The sequence below is a fragment of the Callionymus lyra genome, chromosome 2 (genome assembly GCF_982586985.1).
Source record: "Callionymus lyra chromosome 2, fCalLyr1.hap1.1, whole genome shotgun sequence".
NCBI classification, from domain to species: domain Eukaryota; kingdom Metazoa; phylum Chordata; class Actinopteri; order Syngnathiformes; family Callionymidae; genus Callionymus; species Callionymus lyra.
This window is the reverse complement of record NC_141819.1, coordinates 23,085,878-23,111,788: the sequence shown is the minus strand read 5'-3', so window position 1 is coordinate 23,111,788 and position 25,911 is coordinate 23,085,878. Positions and strand designations below refer to the sequence as shown.

The 25,911-nt window shown below is 39.1% G+C and overlaps 3 protein-coding genes across 4 annotated transcripts; 2 read left to right on the top strand and 1 right to left on the bottom strand.

Moving 5' to 3' along the window:
* Positions 1 to 1,396: 1,396 nt before the first annotated feature.
* plekhm1 (pleckstrin homology and RUN domain containing M1) lies at positions 1,397 to 9,512 on the top strand. 2 transcript variants are annotated; one of them, XM_087784151.1, is made up of 11 exons: positions 1,397 to 1,591; positions 2,786 to 2,873; positions 3,605 to 3,846; positions 4,471 to 5,118; positions 5,263 to 5,755; positions 5,843 to 5,990; positions 6,098 to 7,075; positions 7,702 to 7,847; positions 8,242 to 8,435; positions 8,509 to 8,730; positions 8,940 to 9,512. In XM_087784151.1, the coding sequence occupies exons 2-11, from the start codon at positions 2,820 to 2,822 to the stop codon at positions 9,046 to 9,048; spliced, it is 3,234 nt and encodes a 1,077-aa protein (XP_087640277.1). In that variant the 5' UTR covers positions 1,397 to 1,591; positions 2,786 to 2,819; the 3' UTR covers positions 9,049 to 9,512. The 2 variants fall into 2 exon arrangements, with proteins under 2 accessions (XP_087640277.1, XP_087640278.1); XM_087784152.1 differs by having other exon boundaries at positions 2,758 to 2,873.
* Positions 9,513 to 11,459: 1,947 nt separating this feature from the next.
* LOC148086004 (kelch domain-containing protein 1-like) lies at positions 11,460 to 18,944 on the top strand. The gene is made up of 13 exons (XM_087784150.1): positions 11,460 to 11,684; positions 12,654 to 12,724; positions 12,811 to 12,928; positions 13,643 to 13,755; positions 13,843 to 13,933; positions 14,393 to 14,491; positions 15,651 to 15,725; positions 15,969 to 16,027; positions 16,091 to 16,203; positions 16,313 to 16,385; positions 16,544 to 16,628; positions 17,822 to 17,901; positions 18,675 to 18,944. Exons 1-13 carry the CDS (start codon positions 11,571 to 11,573, stop codon positions 18,823 to 18,825), a joined length of 1,242 nt encoding a protein of 413 aa, XP_087640276.1. The 5' UTR covers positions 11,460 to 11,570; the 3' UTR covers positions 18,826 to 18,944.
* Positions 18,945 to 19,144: 200 nt separating this feature from the next.
* Positions 19,145 to 25,804, bottom strand: LOC148086003 (LIM and SH3 domain protein 1-like). Its single transcript, XM_087784149.1, has 7 exons — positions 25,637 to 25,804; positions 24,131 to 24,225; positions 23,773 to 23,857; positions 21,226 to 21,333; positions 20,062 to 20,131; positions 19,917 to 19,996; positions 19,145 to 19,360 (listed from the first exon to the last, which is right to left on the bottom strand). Exons 1-7 carry the CDS (start codon positions 25,703 to 25,705, stop codon positions 19,187 to 19,189), a joined length of 681 nt encoding a protein of 226 aa, XP_087640275.1. The 5' UTR covers positions 25,706 to 25,804; the 3' UTR covers positions 19,145 to 19,186.
* Between the last annotated feature and the right edge of the window lie 107 nt (positions 25,805 to 25,911).

Below are 25,911 nucleotides of genomic sequence, written 5' to 3'. Positions count from 1 at the left end.
TCGTTATTAAACAAAGTTTTATCGATCTATCTATTAGGTTTGCATTGAGTGTTAAATAAAGAAAGAAAAGGGTGGCACAGGTTCGGGGAAATTCTTTGACTCACACACACAGGATCAAGGAGCAGGTTAGGGGGAGAGCTCCTGTCGCACTCTGACATTGTGCCGTGGGACTGCTAGACACATTTTCTTTATTTCCTAACTCAGAGCTCAGCTATCATTACTGGCTGAGGACCTTAATAACTCATTTCTTTCTGTCCTCTGAGGAGGTCAGTATGGTTCGGGCCCCACAGAGATAAGTGTTGTCTTTTTTTTCCTCTTCCCTTTTCGCACCAAACATTTTCTCTACAATGCAGAGTCTTTCCACCTTTAGGAGATTATGAGGAGGTAATGGCTGGGCTCTAGTAGATTAGTTGAAGCATTGGGTGTGAGTGTGGTTCTTTGAAAACAGACAATGGAATGGACAGGAACGATAAAATGTTGACAGACTTGATGGCCTAAGAACGTTGAAGTCATTCAATATTGCTTACAAAAGTAAACCATTTCCTGACGTCTCAAAGTTTTTTATGTCAATCTGCTGTGGGGTCTGAAGTTAGTGGGGAGTCAAAATGGTGGTTTTTAGAGGCAGAATTGCCCTTTATGTAAAGTGAAAAAATGAATAACAAAACAAAAAAAATAAAGTTGGATTTTTAAAAAACGTTTTATAACTTATGTTTCTAAACATGTTTCTAGAAAAAAAAAAAACACTGCCCCAAACATCCAATATCCCTTACTTTATGTAGTGCAGTGTAAAAAACAAAAAAACCAAATCACAAGTCAATATTATTTAAGCTTATTTTCACACACTTGTATTGTTAATTATCCATTTGTTTACAGGTTCTTCCTTGATCAACTTTTTTTTAATCTTTTCTATTTATTGTACTTGGGTATTTAAAAAAAAGAAAAGAAAAGAAAAGTGAATTTACTTCATGTATGTCTATTTAATATGGAAACTAGAAAGTAATGTATTTTGTGACATGTATTTGACATGGTGTGCTAAAGATAAGAAGGTCATTAAAAAATCCAGATTCTATGACGAAAAAAATACAACGAGTCACGTGTACCTACAGCGCGCGATTACTTCACTTGCACGCCTCTTACTCTGGTGCTTTCAAGGGCCTCTAGTAAACTTAATTCCGGTTGAGCTGATAGCTGATTCAAAGCATTTGGATTAAAAGTAATACTTTCTTATATATAGATGCATATATTCAAATGAATTGCACATTCCAAAAACCTGTATAATATATATGCGAAAATCCAACGTTCATGTTATTACCGTTCTTGAATTTTCTAGACGGGCATTGAACGCATCATCAAACCATCCTAGTTTCCCACAATGCAACTCACTTCAGCTGTGACTTGTGAGCGTCTCGTAGCTGTCAGAGAAACTCACAATACTGTTGTTGTTTTTCTACCCGTGAGGTGTCACCAGCCATCTTAAATATAAGCATTTATATTTTTTTACAACCCACTTTACTACTGCTTCGTGCCTGCGTTTGGCTTTTTAAGTTTCGCTAAGGTGGTTAGCAATGGAGTAGCTACTCAACCGAGCAAGGTACGTCCTCTTCCCTGTTGTTTTCTCTCTAAATGTTATGAAAACAGTTGGTTTGTTTCAACTCGTGTTTGCGTTTCAGTGTTGATAACATGGCGGACTGTTGTAAACAGTTGTCGTACATGTGTAAACTTAAACTCGGAGACCATGGTGTTAGTAGTGTGGCTTGTGTTGGTTCTGGTTTGCTGTTGTGTTGTCGCTCAATCATTTTTTTTGACGAGTCATTGTTTCTTTGATTGACTCTTAATGTCCACTGTAGCTCCTGTGAGTCGCTTGTGTTCACTTCCTCCCAGACATTCTCTTTAATCATCCTCACATGACTGGAGCTACTCAGGTGTGTCCCAGGCAAACGCATCCAGTTCATTAAAATAATAAACAAACAAAAACAAAAAAAAGACATTTATTTGTACTTCCGGGTTATATTTACTGTCCCTGCAGGATTCGTCTTATCTTTCCATTTACAGCAATTTATAACGATACACACAGTGACTAATTTAAGTTAATAATAATCTCTGGTAACTTGATCAAGATTAATTTGTGGCTGTTTTAATTTCAACATTAAAACAACACAGCACTGGTGTTTCAAAATAACTCATCTAATTTCTACAAAATGCATGTATAACAAGGGGAGTAATTACTTTACCAGAAGTCATTTTTCAAGTTCTTTTATTGTCAAATATTAAGGATACAATATAAATTACACTTTAAATTATTGATCTTGTTTCTTTAATCTGCAGTTTTTCTAATACTTGTGTCTTTAATACTTAATTTAGCAGTGTTTCTTTTGGGGCTTAAAATTGTAATTAAAGCAGTGCAGCGAGTTTATGATGAAACCTGTAAAAGTATGATTTATTTGTCAACCATGATGAGTCGCACAATTTTTCCATGTCGAAGTACAATTAATAATTAATTTTTTCCCTTATTAACTGAAATGCTCCAGCTATGTACTTTGAGGTAGTTCTTTTTTTAAATTCAATCGTAGATTCAAATGAGATTAAAAAACACAAAGAGCCAAACAGGTTTTCAGAATAATATTCTGTTGCCAAGACAAACAAAAGGAAGGAAGCAACAGAAAATGAGGTGAAGAGGGAGGAATAAAAGTAGGAGCTTCCTGATCACACACACAGTTTTTAAAGCTGTGCATCACAGATACATTATCCGTGTTTCAGTGACTCAACAACTTGATCTGTGCCATAGAGCGATGTGGGACTAAACCTTCCCAGGAGGTGCCATGCTTGCCACGCAATCACCAGACGCTGCACAAGAGGCTCAAGATGTCAAACAGGTATATCATCCTAAACCCTTTTCTTTTCTGGCAACAACATTTTCAACACAACTTCATGATGATATGAGGTTATTAAGGTGCAAAAAAGGTTGTTTAACCCGTTCAAGCACAAACATGTTATGTTTAGTCTTTGCTTTTGATTGTTCAAGCGCTTTGTGACTCTGGTCTAGAAAGGATCTTTACAAATAACTATTAATTACTTACTTACTTTGCATTGAGATTACCAGGTAATCTGATTAAGTGAGATAGCAGGCACTTAAGGAAGCACTGTATCTTTTGCGTATTGAAATAGAAACCTGTTCTACTGACCATGTGTTGCTACACGTACTGCATATGTTTGTATCTCCTCATAATTAAATGTAAAATCTGGATCTATAAAAATCTGAAAATCTTTTTTGTTTTGAAGTTCTTCTTAGCTTGAGCATAACTGTAGAAACTTCAAGTGTTCATTTTTTTTCTGCCTACTGTGGCAAGTATGTGGATGTGCTGGTTGAGTGTGTTCATATTTTTGTTCCTTCCATGTCAGCTGACTGCAGTGTACATGTGACAGTGTTCCAAGGCCACATGATTATCTGCTGTGTGCACAGAGGTTATTTTCATGAGCATCAAATGCTTTGTGATTCAGAATGAAGGGTTTTGCCAGTTTCCCCACCTGTCTTAACCTCCTCTAAAAAAGAGGAAGTTTCTGATTCCTCTTCCCTGATTTTTTTTTTTTCTTCATCTGACTGCAGATTAAAGAGAAGTTGGTGCAGTCACTCAAAGCCCTGCAGAAGCGTTACGTGACCTCCGATGCTGTGGTCACTAGTGAGGATAGTGATGCAAACCTTCTCTGCTCTGCCCTGGAGGCCGTTTTCATTCATGGGATCAAGAGCAAGTATATTCGCACAGAGGCTGGAGGGCGGAGTCGAAAGGGGGGCAGAGGTCCACTTCCACAGCCGTTCTTCTGGGCCCTGCTGAAGACTGTCACCCACAGGTATGATCACGTGTATAACCAAGACCATCATTAATAATGTTATAGTGTCTGTAAACATGTTTAGAACAATCACTTGTATTGTGATTGCGTGATGAGCGAAGCAGTTAATTTTAGTGACTTCGTTTGTTGAGTCTCCAAAATGAAAGCCTTTTTTCAAGTCAATTAGGTAATGATCATAAATGTTTTGCAGCTCAGGTATATCATGCAGACTAAAAAGATAACTTGAATAAATTAAAATTGTGTATAATAAAACCATTTGTCCCTTATTTTTTATATTTTTAAATTATGTGTTATTTATTCTTCCTGTAAGAAAACAGCTTTACCAAATCTGACAAATCTTATTTGTACTCTGTGTAACATGATTTTCTTTTGTTAGAAATGATCGTATGAAATTAGTATCATTCAGGAACCAATGTTGAAGTGAATGTATCGGTACTATTATCAAATATTTAGATTGATACACAGCCCTATAGGCCACAAGGTTGCATAATTTAAATGTAGATATTTCTGATAGCTAGGATAAGTTGTGTGTCTTTCTAGGTTGTTGCACATTCTAGTAGTTGTATCAGGCTCTCTGGTTGTTCTCTCAAAATACTCAAAATACATTCCTTTGTTTGTCCTTAGTGATGTGATCACTGAGCTGGAGAAGCTGAACTTTGTGAGCACTGATGTGGGTCGCTGCAGAGCCTGGCTGCGTCTGGCCCTCAACCACGGCCTCCTGGAGTGTTATCTCATATCACTTTTCCGGGAGAATTCCAAGTTGCGTTCTCACTACCAACCAAGTGCCTTCATCTTGAATAATGAGGAGCGGGAAGTCCTCCTCAGTTACCTCCAGGGACTGGCCTCGCTCACTTTTAATCTGTCGTACAAGTCTGCCGTTCTCAACGAATGGACCACCACACCTCTGGCTCTGGCTGGACTCTGTCCCTTAACCCAGGCAGACATTCCAGAACTTCCTATGAATGGTACAAACAAACCCACCACCAAGCCCACTCAAAGGGAGTCATGGGATACAGTCTCACAGTCCTCAGGGTCCTCGGATGTCCTGGACTTGCAGAGAGCGTCTGTGGATGTTAAATCTAATGGTTTAACAGACCAGAGATCTGCTCTCAATTCATCCAATTTAAGTCTGGACACAACAGGCTCGTCTCAGCTCTCCTCCAGCTTAAGCTCGGATGGCTTTCTTCAGGGACCAGATCCTCGGAGCCCCTCAGGGGAGCAGTGGCAGCCGTGTGACCTAGAGACGAAGCTCATGGGCAGGACACAGAAAGAGTAAGGTTAAAGTAGACTTATTTTTTAATAAATTTTGACTTTACAAATGCATGTACACTTATTTTGAAAAAAAACAACCTACCATGAATTCAGTACAGAGTAATTTACTAATCTGACTGTGATGAATTAATTGTGTCTCTGCAGTTCCCCCAGTGAGTGCAGAGAGAGCGGCCACTGCAGTCAGGACTCCACGCAGGAAGACTCGCTTGTGTCCAGCACTGGTGCTGATCAGTTCTCTGAGACGGCCATCTTCAGTGGCTCGGACAGCGATACTCAAAATGCTCCCACTCCGTCCTGTGTAGCTGTGGACCAGCTACCAAACACCTTCATCTGTGACACAGATCCATCACCATCATCTAATGATGAGCCTTCATCACATCAGTATCGCCGTGATGACACGCCTCATGCTGCCTCAACTAGTAAAGGCCCAGAATCATACTTGGACTCTGAGACACAGTTGACTGTTGAGCCGGTTGAGTCTGAGGCGTCCAGAGAGGAGGAGGTTCCTACAATAATGATCCAGAAGGAAGAGACCAAAGCTGAGATCCAGGAAGAAAAGCCAGAAGATTCTTCAGAGACGATCTGCACTCGCTCACTGAGCATCCGGAGCACCGGTTACGTCTCGAATTCTCTCACCGTGAGTATTCACTGACAGAAAATGGAATCATGTACCCTTTGTGTACCCCAACATCTTTTTCAATTGAGTTTCTTTCCTCCTCACCAGCACTCTCGTTCCTGGATCTCTGAGGATGACATCTACAAGCCTCACCTAGAAGTGGTGTCTGATCATGAAGATGTTCCCCCTCCACCTCCTGCTGTTGAGCCGAATGTGTCCCAGTCGACCCCGAGTGTAGTCCATCGCAGGCAAATTGGTAAAATCACCTTGAAATTGTAGTTTAAAAATATGAACAACGTTATCAGTCACTCAGTCTATTAAAATTCCAAATGTTTTGTTAATGAGTTGGTTTCTACCTTTCAGGACTTTCCAATCCGTTCCGAGGTCTGCTGAAACTAGGTCAGCTGGAGCGGCGTCGTGCGATGGGGATGTGGCATGACGTCTACTGTGAGCTCTCGCCCTTTGAGTTCAGGGTCTACCTGAATGCAGAGGAGCGCACGTGTTGCGACAACTGCTACCTGGTGCGCTGTGAGGATGCGCGCATCTCCTCGTCTGATGGCCGCTTTGAGCTGCTGTTCCCCGGGAAGCGTCTGCTGCTAAGAGCGGCCAATCTGGGAGAAGCGGAGGATTGGGTCGACCGGATTGTGGAGGCGATAGGAAAGTGCCGGCCGGCGTCGCAGGTGGACGAGCAGTGGGAGGTTCTACATGTTTCACGGGAGAATGATGTGGATGATCGCATCGTCTCGTCTTCGTCCTCTGCTGCGTGCAGTCCAGAGAAAAAGCTCTCTGACACAAAGACCTCGGAACAAACTCCATCACCTCCTCAAGAATTTGAGTGGACTCGAATTGTTGATACAGAAGCAGACGCCATTAAAGAGTCTGTTCTGTACCTTTCCACCGACCCAGAGGCTCGGACTTGGGTTCGTTTTGTCTTCTCCCTCTCCTTAGAAACTCTAAAGGGATTCAGAGTTCAAGAAGATAAAAAACTTCTGCGGCTCACTCACCCCATTGAGGAGGTCCGTGATGTGGTTCCAGACGTGGCTCTGGGAGGTGCAGACTTTTTTAAAATACTGACGGTCCGGGAGACCCTCAGGTTAAAAGCGGAGAACCAAGAGGAGGCTCGATTGTGGAGGGTTCTGATCCGTGGAGCTCTTGACTCTTATTTGGAGTGTGGGGCGGATGATGTGGGCTCAGAGGAACGAGTTCCAGTCGGCAATAGTTTATCTGGGAATCTCTACAGACTGGTTCAGCACCGACTCAAAGAAAATGGAGCGTTGCTGGCTCACCTGTGCAAGGTGCCTTCAGAGAGAGGACTGGACACACAGAACTTCAAATGTGCAGGTAAAGATTTTCCAAATAATCAACCATTATGTCTATTATTTAGTCTGGTCCTGACAATGTGTGTCAGGACTAAGAATAGCAAGTGTTTCTGGTGATTAAGGTCAGCTTAAAATTCAGATTCACATTATTAGAATCAGAATTAAAAACCTTTATTGTCAGTGTTGTAACACAACATGTTTTTTTTTATGTGGTGTCAGTACATAATGAAATAAGATGACACACACAATAAGCAATAGAAAAACAGAATCAAGCATCATGGCAGCCATTCTGCGGCACCTATTTTTATATAAATGTGACAGTTTAGGAAGAACTGTTGATTTGAGGTGAGATGTAATGTGAACAACAAATAAGAGATACATGAGAAAATGATTAACTTGTGGATGACCCTGGTCTAGAAAAGTGCTATACAAATAAAAATTACTTACTTACTTACTTACTGTCTGGACTAAGGTCAACCCTGCTTGTATAAAGTCTTTTGTTTTTGTTCAAAGATGAATGTTGGTACTGTCAACCTTTATATTTGTCCAACAGCAACAAACCATCAACTGCTGCTTCAACCTGCTTTTAGTAAAAAAAAAAAAACGACTTTTGTGTTCACTCTTTTTTTCTGACACTCTTTGGCTCAGGTTGTCCTCGGCAGATCGGACCATCCCTGGGTAGAGCCCACTTGTGCGAGTTCTCAAGCCAGTACTACTGTGACTGCTGTCACCAGGGCGACACCAGTGTTATCCCCTCAAGAATGGTGCACAACTGGGACCTGAAGCAACGAGAGGTGGGACTTGAGGGACTGATGTTGTTGTAATATCTCTCTTTTTCCACATGATGGCGGTCTTGTTGCACTTATTTTCCGGTTACTCTCATAACACTTGCATTTGCATCTTTTCAAAACAACTGCTTGTGCGGTTGCTAACAAATGCATCTGTTTTTTTATTTGGTTTGTACTGAATTTGTATTATTTATTTAAATAATTATATATTTATACTGGTTGTTTTTTTTTAAATCCCTATTACATGCCATTTTATTTATCTTTTGTGTTGAGCATTTGTTCTTTCCTCATCATGCTGTTAAGTAATAAGTTCCTTCATATTCAAAATTGCTTAATATACATTTTTTAATTAATTGAAGATGTATTTAAACTTGTACAATGATTTTCCTTGATTCTCTAGGTTTGTAAAAAAGCCATGTGGCTTCTGGATCAGGTTCAACACGAGCCGCTGATCAACCTGGAGCTGCTGAACCCAGATTTGGTTAAACATTCAGAGTCCATGTCTCACATTCACACACTCCGGAAGAAGCTGCGACTTTTGGGAGACTACCTGCTCACATGCCGCAGTGGAGCCTGCAAGACCCTCCAGGCCAAGTGTGTATATCCGGCCCTTTCTAAATATTAACATGTCTTGTCAGACCCTCATTCTGACGCTGTCTTCAACCAGGATGGAGCACAGGACATACCTGCTGGAGTCCAGCCATCTGTACAGTGTCATGGATTTGAGGCAGATCATTGAGGAGCAATATGCAAACTTCCTGCTCGTGCTGCTGCAGAGTGCCTCCAACCATGTCTTCAACTGCGACCTTTGCACCCAGAGAGGTTTCATCTGCCAAATCTGCCATGCCAACGACATCATCTTCCCTTTCCAGTTCGACATCACCACCAGGTACCAATGATGAGCAGGTCAAAGAAAACCATTGAACCAGTTGTGCAAATGTAAAAACTAAAATGATGAGAGTTTTTAATGAAGTAGTGGTTCAGAGTGCGCCATCTAGAGCTGTTCAATTAAACCTTATCCACCATCATAATTGGATAGTACTCGATCCCCTCCTCTGTTCAGATAGTAACTCATTTTTGTTTGTCTACTTCCAACAGGTGCAAAGACTGTAAAGCTGTGTTTCATCTGGCTTGTAAAACTACAGACCACCCGTGTCCGCGCTGTCTGCGCATGAAGAAATATCAGGAGCGAAGTCTGATAAATTAAGGCAAATTTTCCAAGACTAAGAATAAACCTGTCACTATGAATGAAGTCACCTCAAGTGCAATTACAGTCAATTGTAGCGACGCTCCTGCTCCAGTTGCCAGGCTAATCTCTTGAATATTGCTGAGAAACCTCTCATTCGAACCCCTTGAGGAATGATCCTGATTCCTGCAGATACCAACAAAACTGGATGAAGGATGTCAGCCATACCAGCTTGTTTTATGTTGTTTTTACTCCTGGTGTCATCAAACTACGTCTACATTAAATTCTATTGAGAATAGAACTTGAAATATTCAGATCAACGTGCCTTCTAAAGAACATCTTGTTTACTACTCTTGAGTTTCAAGAGATTAGATCAAACGATGTGTCTGGAAGAAAAGTAGCAGTTTGTAACTTTTGGGAAAATTTTACAAAGTTCAGAGTGTTCAAAAGTTAGTCGCAGGTGATTAAACACTGTTTTACCATCATTGCCAAAATTCCCATTTCACATCCCAAGAACTATAGTTTGTATAGTAATTTAAATAACTTATTTATATTTTTACTTGGACTCTTTGAATTCTGATTTAAATTCTCCAGGTAATACTTTTAAAACGTTATATACAATTAAACCTTTATCACAATATTTACACGACTATGTGCAGGCCAATAAAACCAAGAAACATTACATTTATTCATAGAATTGCAGCTTTATGTAGAAAACTTCAACATTGCTGCGGGAAAGTCCCAATCTTAGATGAAAGGACCTTTTAGATCAAATATATTTTTCAGTAAAGTCAAGTTGATTTTAATTGTTCTAGCAAAATTTTGTAATCTGTTAATATATAAATATTGAATCAAACATGAATCTTCATTAAAATAAAACATGATTTAGCTATTTCTTTTACATTATAATTAATCTTAATTATAAAAAATACTTTTGCGTGTGTTTTTTTTAAACCAATAATACCGAATCTACTTTCAAATGTGGAGAAAAGTGGAAGAAGTAACTTTTGTGGATATTCTTGAATACATAAAGTGTACATGGTAGCATTCTGTGGGTGTAAATGAATTTAATACACTGATTACATGATTCTAAAGACCTGCGATCTTAAAAAGGGGCTGTATATAGAATTTGAGTGGTAACTGCTTAAACATGGTTTAGGTGTTAGTTTTTGCACATTTGCACTTGACTGTTAAAGTAATATTCCAGCTGTTGTGACTTTCTCAGGATTGACTTTTACCTCCACAAGTACTCACATAAGAGTCAAAATCATTTGACATGGGTAATTGTTGGCAGAACCACCAAGACTTTAGAATAAAGTTTGCCTCAGGTCTCCTTAAATGATGAAGCAACACAACAGAATATTGCTTTTATTGAAGAATGTTGAGAACTGTTCATCTTTATTGCATATTAGCCTAAAGCTAATAGTTACGACACGTTGAGGGGTTTGAGGGGTGTTAGGGCATACATATCCAAGATTACTGTTGACTTTTTATTAACACCAAAGTGAGTGATCAATTGTGCAGAGTGAGTTTAACATCAACTCTTTAACCTTTGTGTTTGTGGTGTCTTAGGCAGCAACACGAAGTTTGAAATGTTTAATAAAGATTCAATGATCACAATTGTTACTTTTGTTTGTGATTGAGGTTCAGAGTTGGGGATAATCTCTAGAGTTATCTTTGAATTTTTTTTTTAAAACAAGCAAATATGAGTAAAAACCTAGTCATGGCTGCAGGGTAAGATGACCCGCAGGTTACCTAACTTAACCCAGGTTCTACAAATAAAGTGAACATGTCGTTTTTTAAAGAGAGGCTTTGAAAACTCAACTCTCCTGACTCACTCGCATGTTTCAAATGTTGAAGTCCTCCTCTCCAAGATGCAGCAAGTCTCTCATCTCATGACAATTTTTGAACTTATTACTTTATAAAGTTCTCCCCCATATGAAATCTGGGCGAACAAGAGGTTACGAGAGTGTCAAGTCCATTATGACGTAATAATGGCTTCACTCCTTTTAAGCCCCGCTTGGATTTTTATGGGTCTTCAGACTTTTTATGAGTCTACTTGTTTTTGTTTTAAAGTAATCTTGACTGTACAAAGAAATGTAAGCGGCTCATGTTGCTTTGGAGAAAGGCAGGGCTATATTTAGTTGTATAAATCAATACCACTGAATATAATTTATTTCCTGTCAGTGCTCGGTATCGTATGGTCCCCGGACCACCGACATTTTTATTTTTCATTTTGTTATCAAATTTACCATGACGTCATCATTTAAATCCCGTATCCAGGTGTGGCCATTTGAACTAATGGCGTCCATCACCCTCAATAGAAGGCATCTGCTCACAGGTGAGGTGCAGGTGAAACCATTAAAGGTGGATCGTGACGCGTGAAGTGAGTGTAAATATTAAAGTGTCGGAGGAAGGACGTGTGCACGCGGCTGCTGGGAGGAGTAACTGTCAGCCTGAAAAACACGTTCCACAAACTATCTACTTCCCTCCACGAAGCCTGGGTTGTGGATCAACAGTTGGACTTCTAAACCCGGTCTAGGATGGAGGGTCTGAGCTCAGAGGCGCAGGTGAGGCTGCAGAGGAGCCTGCAGAGGAGCGCACACACCGCCTTCATCGACGACAACAACCGGCTCGTGGTGTGGGGAGGATTCCAGGTGAGAACACCTGGTAAACATCGACTTTGTTTTGACTGGAAACGGGACCCAAATCTGTTCGATTAGTTGTATTTTTGGTGGGTTTAAATCACTTTGCACAGTGGAGTTTACATGCTGGAACTGTATCTCAGAAATAGTCGTTTTTTTTAAATGAATATATTGAGTTCTTTATGTGAGAGAAGGGTCAGTTAAGTTCTGAAGGATCAAAGTCCGTCCGTTCGTCCATGCGTTTTTCAACGGTTTTTAAAAAAAAAATGTTTTTATTGAATTTATGTCACTGATAAAGCCAATTGTTCTCCTGTGAGATTGTGTCTGCGGTGAAATACCTGAGCAGGTGCAAACAAGGCGGAGGAAAAACAAAAAAGATTGCCTCATGTGCCACCTGAGAGGAGAAGACCGCCTGAGGGGTTTAGTTTTGTATTACTCTCATGTCAGTCATTCTGTCAGTGAGTCTGCTGAACATTGCATTCTGGAGCCAAGCTTCTCAAACCTGTGACCTTTGGTCCACATTCACCTGCAGTTGTTATCTATTTTTTTTAATTAATATATATTTGTTCTTACACCATTGATGCATGAAATGTCACAATCTTCCCTAATAGAAGTTTTATTACACTTAACATATGATCTAATGAGTAAAATAACTTGACTTGAAGTAAACATTCTAGCGACTAGATTTTCCGTTTTCTACAACTTTGCTCGACTGTCACTGTTCCACTGCCAATTTGTATTTAAAAATAAATTTAGTATATTGTACAGAAAAAACAAAATGTTGCTGGTTCGGCACAAAAAAGAAACGTGTACTTGCACTAGCTTATTTCTGTTTACAATTTCCGTTCTTAATCTCGTTGACGTCCCTCAATATTGATACACAATGTCTTCGACCAAAAAGAAAAATGCTCTGAAACATAATCTAAAATATATTGCTGTGCTCTGAACCTTCATAAAACAATGGTAACAATTTCCTGACAGGTTGTTGACGGCGAGGACCGAATACTTCCCAGTGACGAGATTTGGTTTTTTGATCTACACAGCGGGATCTGGTCAGTTTCTGCTCAGTATATTGTGTTCAGTCAAGTAAGATGGAAGTGTCGCGGCACCGTAACTAAGACGTGTATCTGACTGACAGGGAGTGCAGGCGGGTGAGTGGAGACATCCCTCCAGACCTGTCTGGCTTCTGTGGAGCTCTGGTCAACGGAACACTCTACGTCTTTGCCGGATGTGACCAGGAAGGTTACACTAATGAAGTGAGTAGTTGAGCTACTTTGACTCCTGTGCATGTTCTACCAGTCTGTGGTGGCCAGTGTCCTGTTCTGTGTTGGGGTGGGAATGTGTCTAAGAGTAGTGTCAACAGGTTGGACAGACTGATCAGAAAGGCTGGCTCTGTGGTTGGCATGAAGCTGGACTCACTGGTGACAGTTGCTGAGAGGAGATCACTGAACAAACTACTGTCCATCATGGATGATGACAGTCATCCTCTCAACACTGTCATCAGTGAGCAGAGAAGCAGATGCAACACTAATAGATTCAGGGTCTCATTCATTCCTCATGCTTTAGGCAGTTTAATTAGTTTGGGGACAGACGTGGAGTGACAGTATGATATATTCTATTGTATTTTAATCTTTGTATCCTTTTTATTTTAGCTATTTACTTTGATGTATGTTCTTTTTACTTGCACTTGGTTCTTTTGTTTGCACTTTGTTCCTGTTCCATTTTTATGAAACTTACTGTGAAATATTAGTTACCTGGGTGAACTGAAACCTAATTCCTTCTGAGGAATTGATAAAGTCTATCGATCTAGTCTATTTTATTGAACCAGACATTCAAATCAACAGGAAATGAGAAAAAACAAAACCCAAAGTGTTTATAATCCTGTTTATGATTAAGACACAACCGACCTGTAACACTAGTTTCATATTCCTCATAGTAGGTGCAGGAATCATTTTTAATTTATCTTTCAGATGTTCAGCATAGACGTCACAGAGTTATGCGGCTCGTGGACAAAAGTGACCGACGCAAAGGGAACCACACCTTCACCTCGATGCCAACACTCCAGTTGGGTTCACAGAGATCGGTCAGTACTTTTGGAGGGTCATGACTGCCGCAATAAATTCTATTTTTAAATTTTTATAAAAGGTTAACTTCTGTTTTTGATTGACAGAATCCTGTATTTTGGCGGCTATGGCTGTAAAACTGCTGGGGAAGTTCGAAACACCACCTCGGTGAACTTCGTTGTCGAGGAGATGTCGTGGGTAAATGCTTTGAAAAAGAATTGTAAAAGTTGGCACACGTTTGTTCTAAAGCAACATTTGATGTAATGCATGTGAGCTTCTGCAGGTATTGAAAGGCATTAACAGGATAAATGATGCTTGGAAGCTCTTTGTACTGAATTGTTATTTTGCTCTGTCCTTTGATGACAAAGAACACTTGTGTAATTCCTAAGCATTACTAAGCTTAACTTTATCTCATCTCCTGCTGCTTATTCCATTATGGGCGTCCCGGGGGAGCCTATCCTAGTTTATTTGGGTGAGAGGCAGGGGACACCCTGGACAGGAAGCCAGTCCATCGCAGGACACATCGTAAACACAACTATACACACTCGTACCTACGCACCTTTTCCCCAAGTTCTCAATGTTCTCTGCATGTGTTTGGACTGGAAACCCATCGAAGCTATATTTCAATTCCTGTCTCTACATTTGTTGTTTCCATAGACGACGATAGGAAACACATTATTCCGGTGTTGGGGCTGGAACAATGAAGTGAATGTATTTGACACACACTCGGCCACATGGAGCACGCCAGAAACTCAGGTGTGTATACATTTGTCGAAGCACAACATGTCAAGTTGGAATGAGTTTGTTTATTCGCATCTTCAGCTGTTGAACTTTGATCAGTTTGTTCAGCTGGATCATCTCTTTTGAGCAAATGGAGCTCATTCACTTCATGCTCCACAGCATCATGCTTTTTAATCGTTATCCTTATACTTTAAATCATATAATCTCCACCTCTTCTGTTTTAATTTACAAGTTGTTCCTCTTTTGTTGGTCTTCAGGGTGAGAATGGGTCAAACTCCGTTGTAGATGTTGTTGTCTAGTAAATCATAGAATACTTGTTTTTGATGTAACTTTCATCCCTTTATAAACGTGTGATGATTTATTTTCTAATGACTTAGACAAAAAACAATATTCAGTCTCAAATACAGCAGATAAAAAATGACTAGAACTGCATTTTTTTCATGTCTCTTTAAACCCCCCCAAAAAATACTTTCTAAAGAAACTTTGTTCTTTCATATCAATATTTTTTGGCGTAAGATTCGTTGGATCAATTAAAGATAATTTTCAAGTTTCATGAATCTCTTTCATCACATTGTCATTATATGCAGACTATCCAAAGCACTTAGTGTTTCTCTGCTGGTGTCAGTCTTGATGAGGAAGAATTCTGCAAGAAAGTCAAACCTTAAATTGGTTTTAAGAGTTGCAGACATTTTAAATTAATTTAAAATTATTTTGTCACCTACTTAATGATCATATTATATCATAATATTCATCCTTTTACATGTGCCTTTTTTTACGACGTCCATTAACGTAATATTCACTTTATGAGGCATATTATCTATATAATATTTCAATAATAAACTGTAACTGATCATGCGATAACAACAATTTACAACATCCTAAATGATCACATGACAAAGTCATGATTCAGTTGCACGAATGAAAAGAAAGTCTTAATTAAATAGAAGTCAATATTCTGTTCACTGAAATATCTTTCGATTGATGATTTAAATCACGGAAACAATCGACTGATTTTATTAAATTTATAAGAACAAACTTGACTGTCCTTGTTTTGATATGTTGGTTAAAAATAAATGATAAAGTTAGCAAAGAAAAAGAATGAATGCTACAGATATTCCTGCGGCATCAACTTTTATTTATATTAGTAAACATCAAGATCTCATATTTCTGCCAGGGTCCGGCCCCGTCCCCCAGAGGCCACCATGCCAGTGCCGTCCTGGGAAACCAAGGCTACATCTCAGGTGGCGTGGTGAGTGTCGGAGAGAAGAGCTCTATATTTAAGTCTGTTGAAAAATCAGATCTGGAAGTTTACGAGTCGATGCAGATGTTTGGGGAAAGGCTCGTTTCCTGTTTGAACTCACTCTTCCTGTTGTGAGTCCGAAGAGTCCTGTGCTTGATCCTCACCCCAACATGTGCCCGGTGGTGTGGATGAAGAATCCTAAATGGCTGTTCACGCTCTGAGACGTTAGTAATGGTTTTGTTTGTGTCGCAGGAATCCACAGACTTGTGTCTCTTCAGCATTAACTTCGACACCTGGACATGGACACACTTGTAATCCTCCTTCTTTCCTCACAACTGTTGATCGCTGCGGCGCTGACGGTGTTTCTCTTCCAGGGATGTTCTGGCCTCGGGGTCTCCTGGGGGTCGTTCCATGCACACGATGACTCCCATCTCTGATCACGCTCTGTTTGTCTACGGAGGTCTGAGCCCGGACGGAAACACACTCAGTCAGTTTCTTCTTCTCAACCTGTTGCTCACTATAGTTCACTCATGTCTGTGAGACATTAGGTCTTTAATGATTATGTGTGTTTGACTTTTGAACACTTGCTGTCTCAGATGATGGCTGGCACTTTGACACCACCAGGAGAGAGTGGACTGAGATGACCCACCCGCACAAGGACAAGCCAAGGTCACCAGCTACACAATTTTTTTTTTTTTTGGCACAAAATTACAAATGTGTGGTTTTGTTATGATTAATATTGATGCTGTGAGATTAAGAGATTTACTCTGACTCAGAAAACCTTAAAATAATTTTGTAAATTCTCTTTTTTTTTTTTTCCCCCCTAGAGTAAGTCACACAGCATGTCAAGGAAACGACAGTGATATTGTCATATTCGGAGGAAGCAGCAAGTTCTGCATCAACATGGACTCGGTGGGTAATTTGCTGCGCTTGAATTCACTTAAGGTATTTTTAGAAACCGTGTAAACATCAGAAATATGCTGGATAATCTGAACTGCTTACGAAACATGGCAATGTTGCACTTTGTTTGTGGAACGTTGCATTCAAGAGCGTAGGAGATTATGACCTCACTGGTCTTTGCCAGGCTGTTGAATAACATAAAGCTGATGTAGACCAACATGTTCATGTGTGGAGAAATTTGTTAGTAGTTGTAACACTGTCTGAAAAGTAAACTTTTCATTCCTGTTGATTTTTGGAAAGGGACAAGTCGTCCTTAAACTTAAGAATTTCTCTGTTCGTCAGGCCTAAGAGAAATGTTTTTTTTTTTTTTTAAAAGTGACGCACACAGAGAGTCCATCACTCACTGCTTTGTTTCAATCATTTATACCATTGAACTGCAGAAGGTCTAGTTGATTAACAGGCATCAGATCTATTTAGACTGAATAAATGTATCTGGGATGGATTTCATTGTTTGTCTGGAATATTGTGAAAATGGAAAAGTGTTTTTTTTTTTTTTTTTTTAAACTATTTTTGAATCGGTTAGAAAAGAAATTTTCTTATTTGACGCCAACATTTGAGACTAGTTTTTTTTTATTTAAAGCTACTTTAAGATTATTAATTATATTAATTTATCACAATAATTAGCATTTTAAATGTGCTTATTATGCTGTTCAGTGAACACTTGTGAACTGAATCAAGGACAATCTCAACCGGTTTATTTCCACTGTAATCAAACAAGAGAACTACAACAATTAGCAAAAAACATTTCTTTGAATAAAGCTAATTATTTTAGTACATTCTCTCTCACGCTTTAACGTTCAGCGCTCCGACCTTTCACCTAAAAAGAACTGGCATACGCCAATATTGATGTGCTGAAGAAATGGAGACTTTAAATAACCCCGGGCTGCATCTACATGCTTGTATGTACTTTTCTTGTTGTACTTCATTCCTCTTCGGGGAAGCGTTTGAAGATTGCATCGCCTCGAACCACATCAGACGACGAAACCGGTTTGATGTGAAGTTGAAATCTTCGACTATAGTTAAGACCTTGTTTTTATGGAAGTATAAAGTTCTGCATTCAAACACAACGACTTGTATTCGTTTGGGAATAATTTTAATTATTATAATACATGCATACTGTCTCTGATGGTCACTTTCATTTCCAGATTGTTGTCCTGAGAGCTCCGTCGCCTCATCACTGCAGTGACGTGTTCATCATCCAGACGCAGCCCTACTCCCTCTCCAGGTATGAATGCTTGACTTCAACGCTCTAACTAGTTCAGGTGATTCATTTGAATAAAATTAATCCGGGTAAACGGGAAGTTTCACATTTCTGGACCTGGCACCATTTTTTTTTTTTTATCTGCTCATTTTTTGTTTGAATCAAAAGTCAAGATGTAGTTTTTTATTTGTGTTTATTGAGGACTGTTTAGTGTCTGTTTCTCTGAGCCAGGAGAGACATTGTTTTTGAACTATATAAATGTATAAATGAATGATGTTCACATGCTGAGCTACAGATGTTATCAGTTGTTGATGCATCAACACTCTTTTGTTAAGGTTTGATTTGGAACTGTGTTGTTCCTCTGCTCTTATTTAAGTGTTTTCTGCTCGGTTCGGAGAGGCTGTGCCGGAAATGTTTGGAATGCAGGTCGTGTTTATCTCCACCACGGATGGAGTCATATTTCCATCACCTTGTCTTGCCGATCATTGCGCAATACCTCCAGAAATGAAGGGTCACAAGTGCATCTTGAAATGACAGAACCACTTATTCTGGTCTTAATTTTATTTACAATGTAAATGATCTTAAAGTGAGCCTTTTTGTTTTTTCTGCAACATTTTTATATATATAATGCGATTTTCCCAGATCATTCATTTTGCACTGTCTTACAATTAAAGTGCAGCTGATGATGAACATGCCTGACCATCTCTTTATTTGCAGAATGAGAATTTTATTTTTTCCCTCCCATTTTGCTCCAGTGTATGATTGTGTAGTGACAAAATGTGTTTTCTCTCTTCCAGGCTGTGTGAAGATTCTATCGCATGTAACGCCTCTCTGCTGGCGAAGAAGCTGAACTGGCTCCCATTGAAGCTGCGAAGCACAATTGACAAGCGAGTTGCTTTTTACTCCACGTCGCCCCCTGCTGGTTCATCACGGCGTGACGACTTTTAAGACATTCCGAGTTGCGTTTTTGTATGTGTAAATATTTATTTTAAGAAATATTAAAGAAAAAATGAATGCGCTTTTAAGACACAAGAATAAACGTCTAATTTTAACTGGTTCCAAATAAATGTGTTTTTCTTTTGTTTGTTTTTTTTGGTTATAATGATAGTAAATGTTTGTCTTTAACATGAATAAGTTGCATTATAGGTTTTAAATTTGACCAAAACTTCCCTGGAAATAAGTATTATAAATCCCTGCATCCCCAATATATTTTCTGTTATAAGATCATTGGTGTGAGTTAAATCAAGAAATCTCTCTTCCCAGTGAATTATCTTTTAAAAGGTTTATTTGACTGATCAAACTCTTGGTTTCAAATGGGTTGGACGTAGTTGGCAGGCAGCATCCCTCGCTGACCCGTCCGCTGGTTGACTCCCATCATCCATCCTTTATCGATGGGCTCCACGTCTGAGATCAGATCGCCCTCCTGCAGAGACAACTCGTCTGGCTCGGCTGCTGCGTAGCTGTACACGGCCCGGAAGCGTCTCTGAGTGGAGACCAGGAAGGTTGTGTTAATGTTTAAAAACAAAAAAACACCTGATGATGACTAAATGATTATAGGTCTAAGAGAGGCCCAACAATGTTGGAAATGAGGAGGTTGTGGCTTTTAATGATTTAACTTATTTAAACTTAAGAAGTACTATGAGATTTTTACATAAATGTTCTTTATATTTTGTGTAACTACAGTTTAATTTGAACAATCATGACTCATAGAAAAAAAGCTCTTGCTATTTTAATATTCTTAACTGCATAACTTTGTCTTGAAGATCCACCCACAGACATTGAGTCTGTCCCAATACTACCCCTTTAATTTATATATACAGTGTGTGTATATGTATAATGAATATTTCTAGGCTTTGTCATTCGTTTTTAAGGGGAAGGCTTGGGACGCATCCATAATCTCCACCATACTGTTTTACAGTAATATTACGCCCCTACCATAATTCTCGTTTCTGCTGACTTGCTCTGGAGCAGAACTGTGACCAGTCTTTACACCAACACTAATAAAGTGATGGCAAAACATTGCATTAGGGATCACTTACTCCTCCACTAGATGGCGCAGTTGCCGCGGGGCATGCTGGTCCCATTTGGTATCTTGCAGGGTTTGAAGAATCCTCATCAACTGAACACAATTGGACTCGTTATGAAAATAATTGAACTGAATTAAAATGCTCAGACATGACTCACTTTGTCTGTTTTCAGGAGGAGGGGCGTCGCTCCGAACCTTGCTCTTCTCAAAGTCCTCATGGTACTTAATCTGCACACACACACACACACACACACACACACACACACACACACACACACACACACACACACACACACACACACACACACACACACACACACACACACACACACACAGTTTATACATTTGCAGAGTGATTTAATAAAGCTGACGTTTCTGCTCTTAATAGGGAAAAAGCAGATGAAAAGCAAACTCATTTTTTTGCTGCTGATTGTATCCACATGGGAGAGAAAGTGTTATCAAGTGCAGCTCCTGTGTGTGCTGGAGGGAGAGCAGACATGGACGCTTCGACAGCTGAGAAACTTTGACCATATAGGGCAGATTCTCGTTGAACTGTGTGTCCGTTTCTTCTCTCTGCTCGGATCAGAAGAGTTTTTTTCAAAACTCATGTTATCTTTCATTTCTATAGCGAAATAAACCGTTTAGATGCTTTCATTCCAGGGAATTGACTTCTGTGATAATGTAAGGTTTTAAAGCCAAGAGAATATATGGTGAATATTTTGAATATATTGATCTCTGGCAAGGAGTTTGTTGGGTTAACGGCATAACGGCATAACTCAAAGCATTCAAATGTATTTGTAGGATTGTTTAGAAAAGGGATTAACTAAGTGATTTGATTTGCTGGTGTTCTGTTCTTCCATCTGGATTTAGGAAGGTTTTAAAGTCATTCACTCGAATGGCTTTTCACCAATCATGAGTCAAGCTCTGTTAAACTGATAATGACTTTATAAACAATCCAAACACTAAATCAAATCTTCTTCCATTTAATTTTCTATGGTGATAAAAAGTGTTATCAGATATTAAACGGTATCATTAGTTTGATCGTACGATCATTGGAGCTTTGAAATCTATTTTAGGAGGAAGTAAAGGTAGGAAGTAAAAGATAAAGTAAAAATGAGCTGCTTGGCTGATGTATGAGGTATTTTAATGAGCTATTCGCAACTCAATAATCACTGCCGTAATTTCAAATGTAAAAAATATTCCAGTTGAAAACCTTTTTTCGTTGGTTCGGGTGGATTTCGGAAATCACAAAAAGATAAGAATTCTCACTGGGAATCGTCAAACTATGGACTATAATCGCTGTAAAACCAAAGAATACTTGCGTTACTGATCTGATCCTGCGTCTTCTTCAGCCTCTGCATCTCAGGGGTGTCGACAACAACGCTGAACCCTTTACCCTTGTTCTTCTCAAAGTCTTCCTTGTACAGAGCCTGCAACGCAGCACGTATCAAACCACCAGAAGAAAACAGTTCTTATCAAAGATGAGGTTGACATTCTTGTAATTAAACTGTTGTGTCATACGTCTCTAAAACTCAATGGTTTCTTCAAAGTTAATGTTGCGTTCAGGAAACTTTGGGCACCATGTTTGAATCTGTTAGTCTCAATGATTTTAAGAATAACTTGAACGCAGCATCACTTATAAAGGACACAGAAGAGCATGCAGATTTGAAAGTATCAATTAAATGTAGAACGTTTTGTTGTTAAAAACTGAATATTAACGTACGTCACAGTGGAGACTGGAATCCAGTAGAGTCTGGAACTCTATGGATTCTACTAGTTGAGCTTGGAATTCAAATTTCTACTAGTAGAGATTGGAATTCTTCCAGTGAGTCGGGATCTGAATATTGGAATTCCACCAGGACAATCTTCAATTCTAGTTCGGATTGCATCAGGTCTATGACCTGGACCACACGGCTGTCCCCATGGTTACAGTGTGTATTAACAATTGGGTTATCAGATATCTAAAGAGATTGTCCTGGTAGAATTCCAATCTCTCCTAGTAAAGATTGGAATTCCAATATTCAGATCCCGATTCCAATCTCAACCAGTAGAGTTCCGGACTCTTCTGGATTCTAGTCTTTACTGTGACATTTATTTCCTTAAATAAATAAAACTGCAATTTTCAGACTGAGTGACGATTAAGATCAACATGTTTGGTTGTTTTTGCTACAGTTTGATAGATTATAGATCTGTCATGTTGACATCAAAACAATGACAATGATTGATCTCGGTACAAAAGCTCATGCAGTCTGATTAGATGCTAATGATTTCAATCATCTTTGTTAGTCGGTTGATCTCCGGGGGTCTCTGAGGGTCCAGAGGTCGACTGGACATACGTGACTGATCTGATCCTGTGTTTTCTTCAGCCTCAGCATCTCGGGAGTGTCGGTCACCACGCTGAACCCTCTGCCCCTGCTCCTCTCAAACTCTCCTTTATAGAGCGCCTGCGAATGACCAGCACTGAGTCGCCTTTTCAAAAGCTGCTATATTTGGATTCAGGGGATTTTATGCTAAAATGTTGGTCAAATGAAAACGGGAAATACTGGCAGCTGTCATGACATGTCTTCTAGTAATTACAGGCTGAATGTTGTCAACAGACGGAGCAAAATACTGCCGAAGATCATCATTTTGTTGCGTTTATTTTTCACTTCCAACAGTGTTTGTTTGCACATTCATGTAAAAACTGATATGAATGTCTGGTACAAGTGAAGCTTTGGTTTTACAAGTATAATGATGAGAGGAAAAATAAAGTTTAATTTAAGAACTGATATCAGGATGATTTCATGTTTTCTTGATGATAATGACTCATACATTCTTGCATCCCATGATAGTGCTTTACCACGTCCTCTCAAGTGTGTGTACGTGTGTATGATTGTGTATGTCAAAAAGTGTATGGATGTATTTATGCTTCTTTATAAGTTTTGCTTCAACATGATTTTTTTTCTTTAAGATCTCTTGACTCAAATGAAAACACCAAAAATTGAAAAAACTAGAAACATTTTTTCTTGTCTTTCTGCAAAAAAGTTCTGTTTTGGTTAGTTGAAGATGTAAAGGTTCATATTAGAACTTCTGAATTAGACCATTCCTGACATGACCCGATGGAACCCGTTGGAACATCATCAGATTTGGCCCTCTTCCAGAAAAAAGCTTGGTCTTCTCTGACATAACACACTTTGAGTTGCGCCTGATTTAAAATCAAAGAGAAACAATGTAAAAATAACTCTTTGGGGAAAATATGATCGGTATTTTCTCCAAACATTCTTTTTTAGACACTAAAAAAGGCGCTCTAGAAATAACCATTACTTACTTACTTTATAACAGTGTTTTTTATTATAAATCTGGTTTTCCTGAGTGTGAAATATAATAATCCTCACATTTGGTTTTCAGTATGAATCTGTCTCATAAAAGGCAGCGAAACAGTTTGACAGTAAATCTCGCTCTCTCTCTCACACATGCTCGAGTCATGTCGTTGCTATGAGGACTATTCGACCTCCGTGAGGAAGTTGGGCTGCAGAGACTTTTATGGTTATAAACAAAGAAATGGGTCGGGCGCATGGGAGCAGGGGACCGCTGGAGAGGCAGGAGGGAATCAAGTAAAGAAGTAAACAGAAAAGCTGTCAGTGTGAATGTGATTGTGGCGTCGTTTCAAGTGTATTTAATTTAAGGCCGAGATTTAAGAAAAGTGCTGGACAAAATGGCAAAAATAAAAGGCATATCTTTATGATGCCACAGAATTAAGGCTGAACTAGATCTGTGAGAGTGTGGTTGACGTGAGCCTTTATGTGGCTCTCAATGGTGTTTCAAAGAATTGATAAATGAGGATGAGTTGGTGTTTCTGGTGAGATCCATTGACTTTGCGAGGAACTCACCTGACTGTTGAGCAGGGTCTGTTGCTTCAGTCGAAGATTCTCTGGAGTGTCTGTCACTATGGTGAAGGAGGTTTTAGGATAATGCCTGCAAAAAATGTGATATTACGACTGTGAATTGTTTCCATCCATCCATCCATCCATCCATCCATCCATCTATCCATCTATCCATCTATCCATCTATCTATCTATCTATCTATCTATCTATCTATCTATCTATCTATCTATCTATCTATCTATCTATCTATCTATCTATCTATCTATCTATCTATCTATCTATCTATCTATCTATCTATCTATCTATCTATCTATCTATCTTATCTTATCTTCAGGGACAGCAATGAGAAGCATGAAAACTCACATAGTGCAGTAGGGTTTCTTCTCGAAGCCTTTGTAGTTGTTCATGCTCAGGGCCATCTTGCACACCTCACAGCTGAAACATCCTTTGTGCCAGTACTGGATCGAGAGAGAGAATTACTTTTGTAGGATGAAATGACTTCGTCAGAATCCTAAACACACCATCCCATTGAGACTGTTTCCTTTAAACCATGATAAAACAATAGTATGTGCAATACCTACCTCTGTGCACTATTGTCTCATGTACATGTGCAATACTTACTATGTATGAATGCCCTTGTATATATTATATACATACACTTATTTTTAACTTACTGCCTAATTGCATTGTACATGAAACGGTTCAATGACAATATAGAGTCATGACATCTTAGTAGCCCCCTGGGATCGTTCATGGATTCTCCATATTCTGCAAGTCTTGGTTCCATCCATCCATCTTCTTTCAACAACCAAAGGCCAGTCTCAGGTGTTGCCGTCGGAGAAAAGAGCTCCATATTCCCACCCTGTTTAAATTTCCCATTTTTAATGCCTGAGTATCCCTGTTTAAGGACTTTCCCCAGTAGACCTAGATACCAAAGAAAATGTACCTTGCTTCCATGGTCTGGAAAAGCGCTATATAAATACAAAATACTTACTTACTTACTTACTTCCTTCCCTCAGAGATATACCTATATATAGACCTATAGATAAAGGCTCTTATTGGGACGGGTTTCCTGCTAGACCGTCAGTACTTTATATGTGTAGTGAAGGGAATCGTTAAATGTCACAATATAGTGTAAAACGTATTTCTTTTATCACACCCTCATGTTTGTCCTCAAAATCAAGAAGATGTTTAAATATTACATATAATAAATGTGGAGATGACAAGATCACTCATCCCTCCGAATATGTAGACTCATATAGTACTTGTTGGGTTTTTATCCTTAGCGGTTTAAAGGCAGCATGATTTTACGAAATGAAAATAAAAATACTAGTTATATAAATAAATACATCTATGCTACATTCTATAACAGGTGGAAAATAACTTTATATTCTAACAAAATGTAGGATGAATATTTGTTATTTAACATAAGTTGCATCTGGGTGTGTTCTGAGAAAAAACCCAGATGAAGGAAATTTGGGCAACAACGGAAAGATTATCGAAGGGGTCACAGTGTTGCTTGCGCTAAGATGAAGGAAATTCCAAACATAATTCAATCAGCTGCTGTTTGTTTTAAGTTCAGAAGGTTATCTGACTCTTGTCCTCGTGTTGGTTAAAGAGATGTTTTGTAACATGCTCTCATCATGTATCAGCCAGGAACACAAAATAAACATTATTCTTTCTATTTTTGCTATATTTGTTTTGGGTCTGCCGGATGTGGTTTATTCCCATCGTTCACTGGATTTGCACCAAACACGAATTTCATTCCACGTTAGACACATAAAAGTGTACAGATAAATACACCAACACTGACGTCACAGATCAAAAGCTGACATCTCAATTTTTAGTGTAATACTAAAATATTCTTACCTTATCAAGACAGTTTATTTTTTCTGTTGGATAAACTGGCTTAGAGCATCTTCCACATGGCGGGTTCATGACGGATCAAAGCCAAAACGAATCACTTTTAAAAGGAAAAAGTTCTCAATGGATGTGAGTGGTCTGGAGGTGCGAGGGGAGCCAGACTACTCGCTGCTCTGCAGGTCCGCGTTTTAAACACTGGGTGGAGCCAATACGGCCCAGGAACTCATGGCGCCTTCACGTACACTCGGATATTATTATAATTATTTATTCGAGTTAAAACC

Excerpts from the sequence above, each read along its gene's own strand:
- LOC148086003 (XM_087784149.1), bottom strand. The coding sequence starts at position 25,705 with ATGAACCCGCCATGTGGAAGATGCTCTAAGCCAGTTTATCCAACAGAA. Across the intron at positions 24,226-25,636 it reads AAATAAACTGTCTTGATAAG|TACTGGCACAAAGGATGTTT; the intron begins GTAAGAATATTT and ends CTCTCGATCCAG. Across the intron at positions 19,361-19,916 it reads CTGCGCCATCTAGTGGAGGA|AGACGCTTCCGGGCCGTGTA; the intron begins GTAAGTGATCCC and ends GTCTCCACTCAG.
- plekhm1 (XM_087784151.1), top strand. The coding sequence starts at position 2,820 with ATGCTTGCCACGCAATCACCAGACGCTGCACAAGAGGCTCAAGATGTC. Across the intron at positions 5,756-5,842 it reads ACGTCTCGAATTCTCTCACC|CACTCTCGTTCCTGGATCTC; the intron begins GTGAGTATTCAC and ends CCTCCTCACCAG. Across the intron at positions 5,991-6,097 it reads AGTCCATCGCAGGCAAATTG|GACTTTCCAATCCGTTCCGA; the intron begins GTAAAATCACCT and ends TCTACCTTTCAG.
- LOC148086004 (XM_087784150.1), top strand. The coding sequence starts at position 11,571 with ATGGAGGGTCTGAGCTCAGAGGCGCAGGTGAGGCTGCAGAGGAGCCTG. Across the intron at positions 12,725-12,810 it reads GATCTACACAGCGGGATCTG|GGAGTGCAGGCGGGTGAGTG; the intron begins GTCAGTTTCTGC and ends TCTGACTGACAG. Across the intron at positions 13,934-14,392 it reads TTGTCGAGGAGATGTCGTGG|ACGACGATAGGAAACACATT; the intron begins GTAAATGCTTTG and ends TTGTTTCCATAG.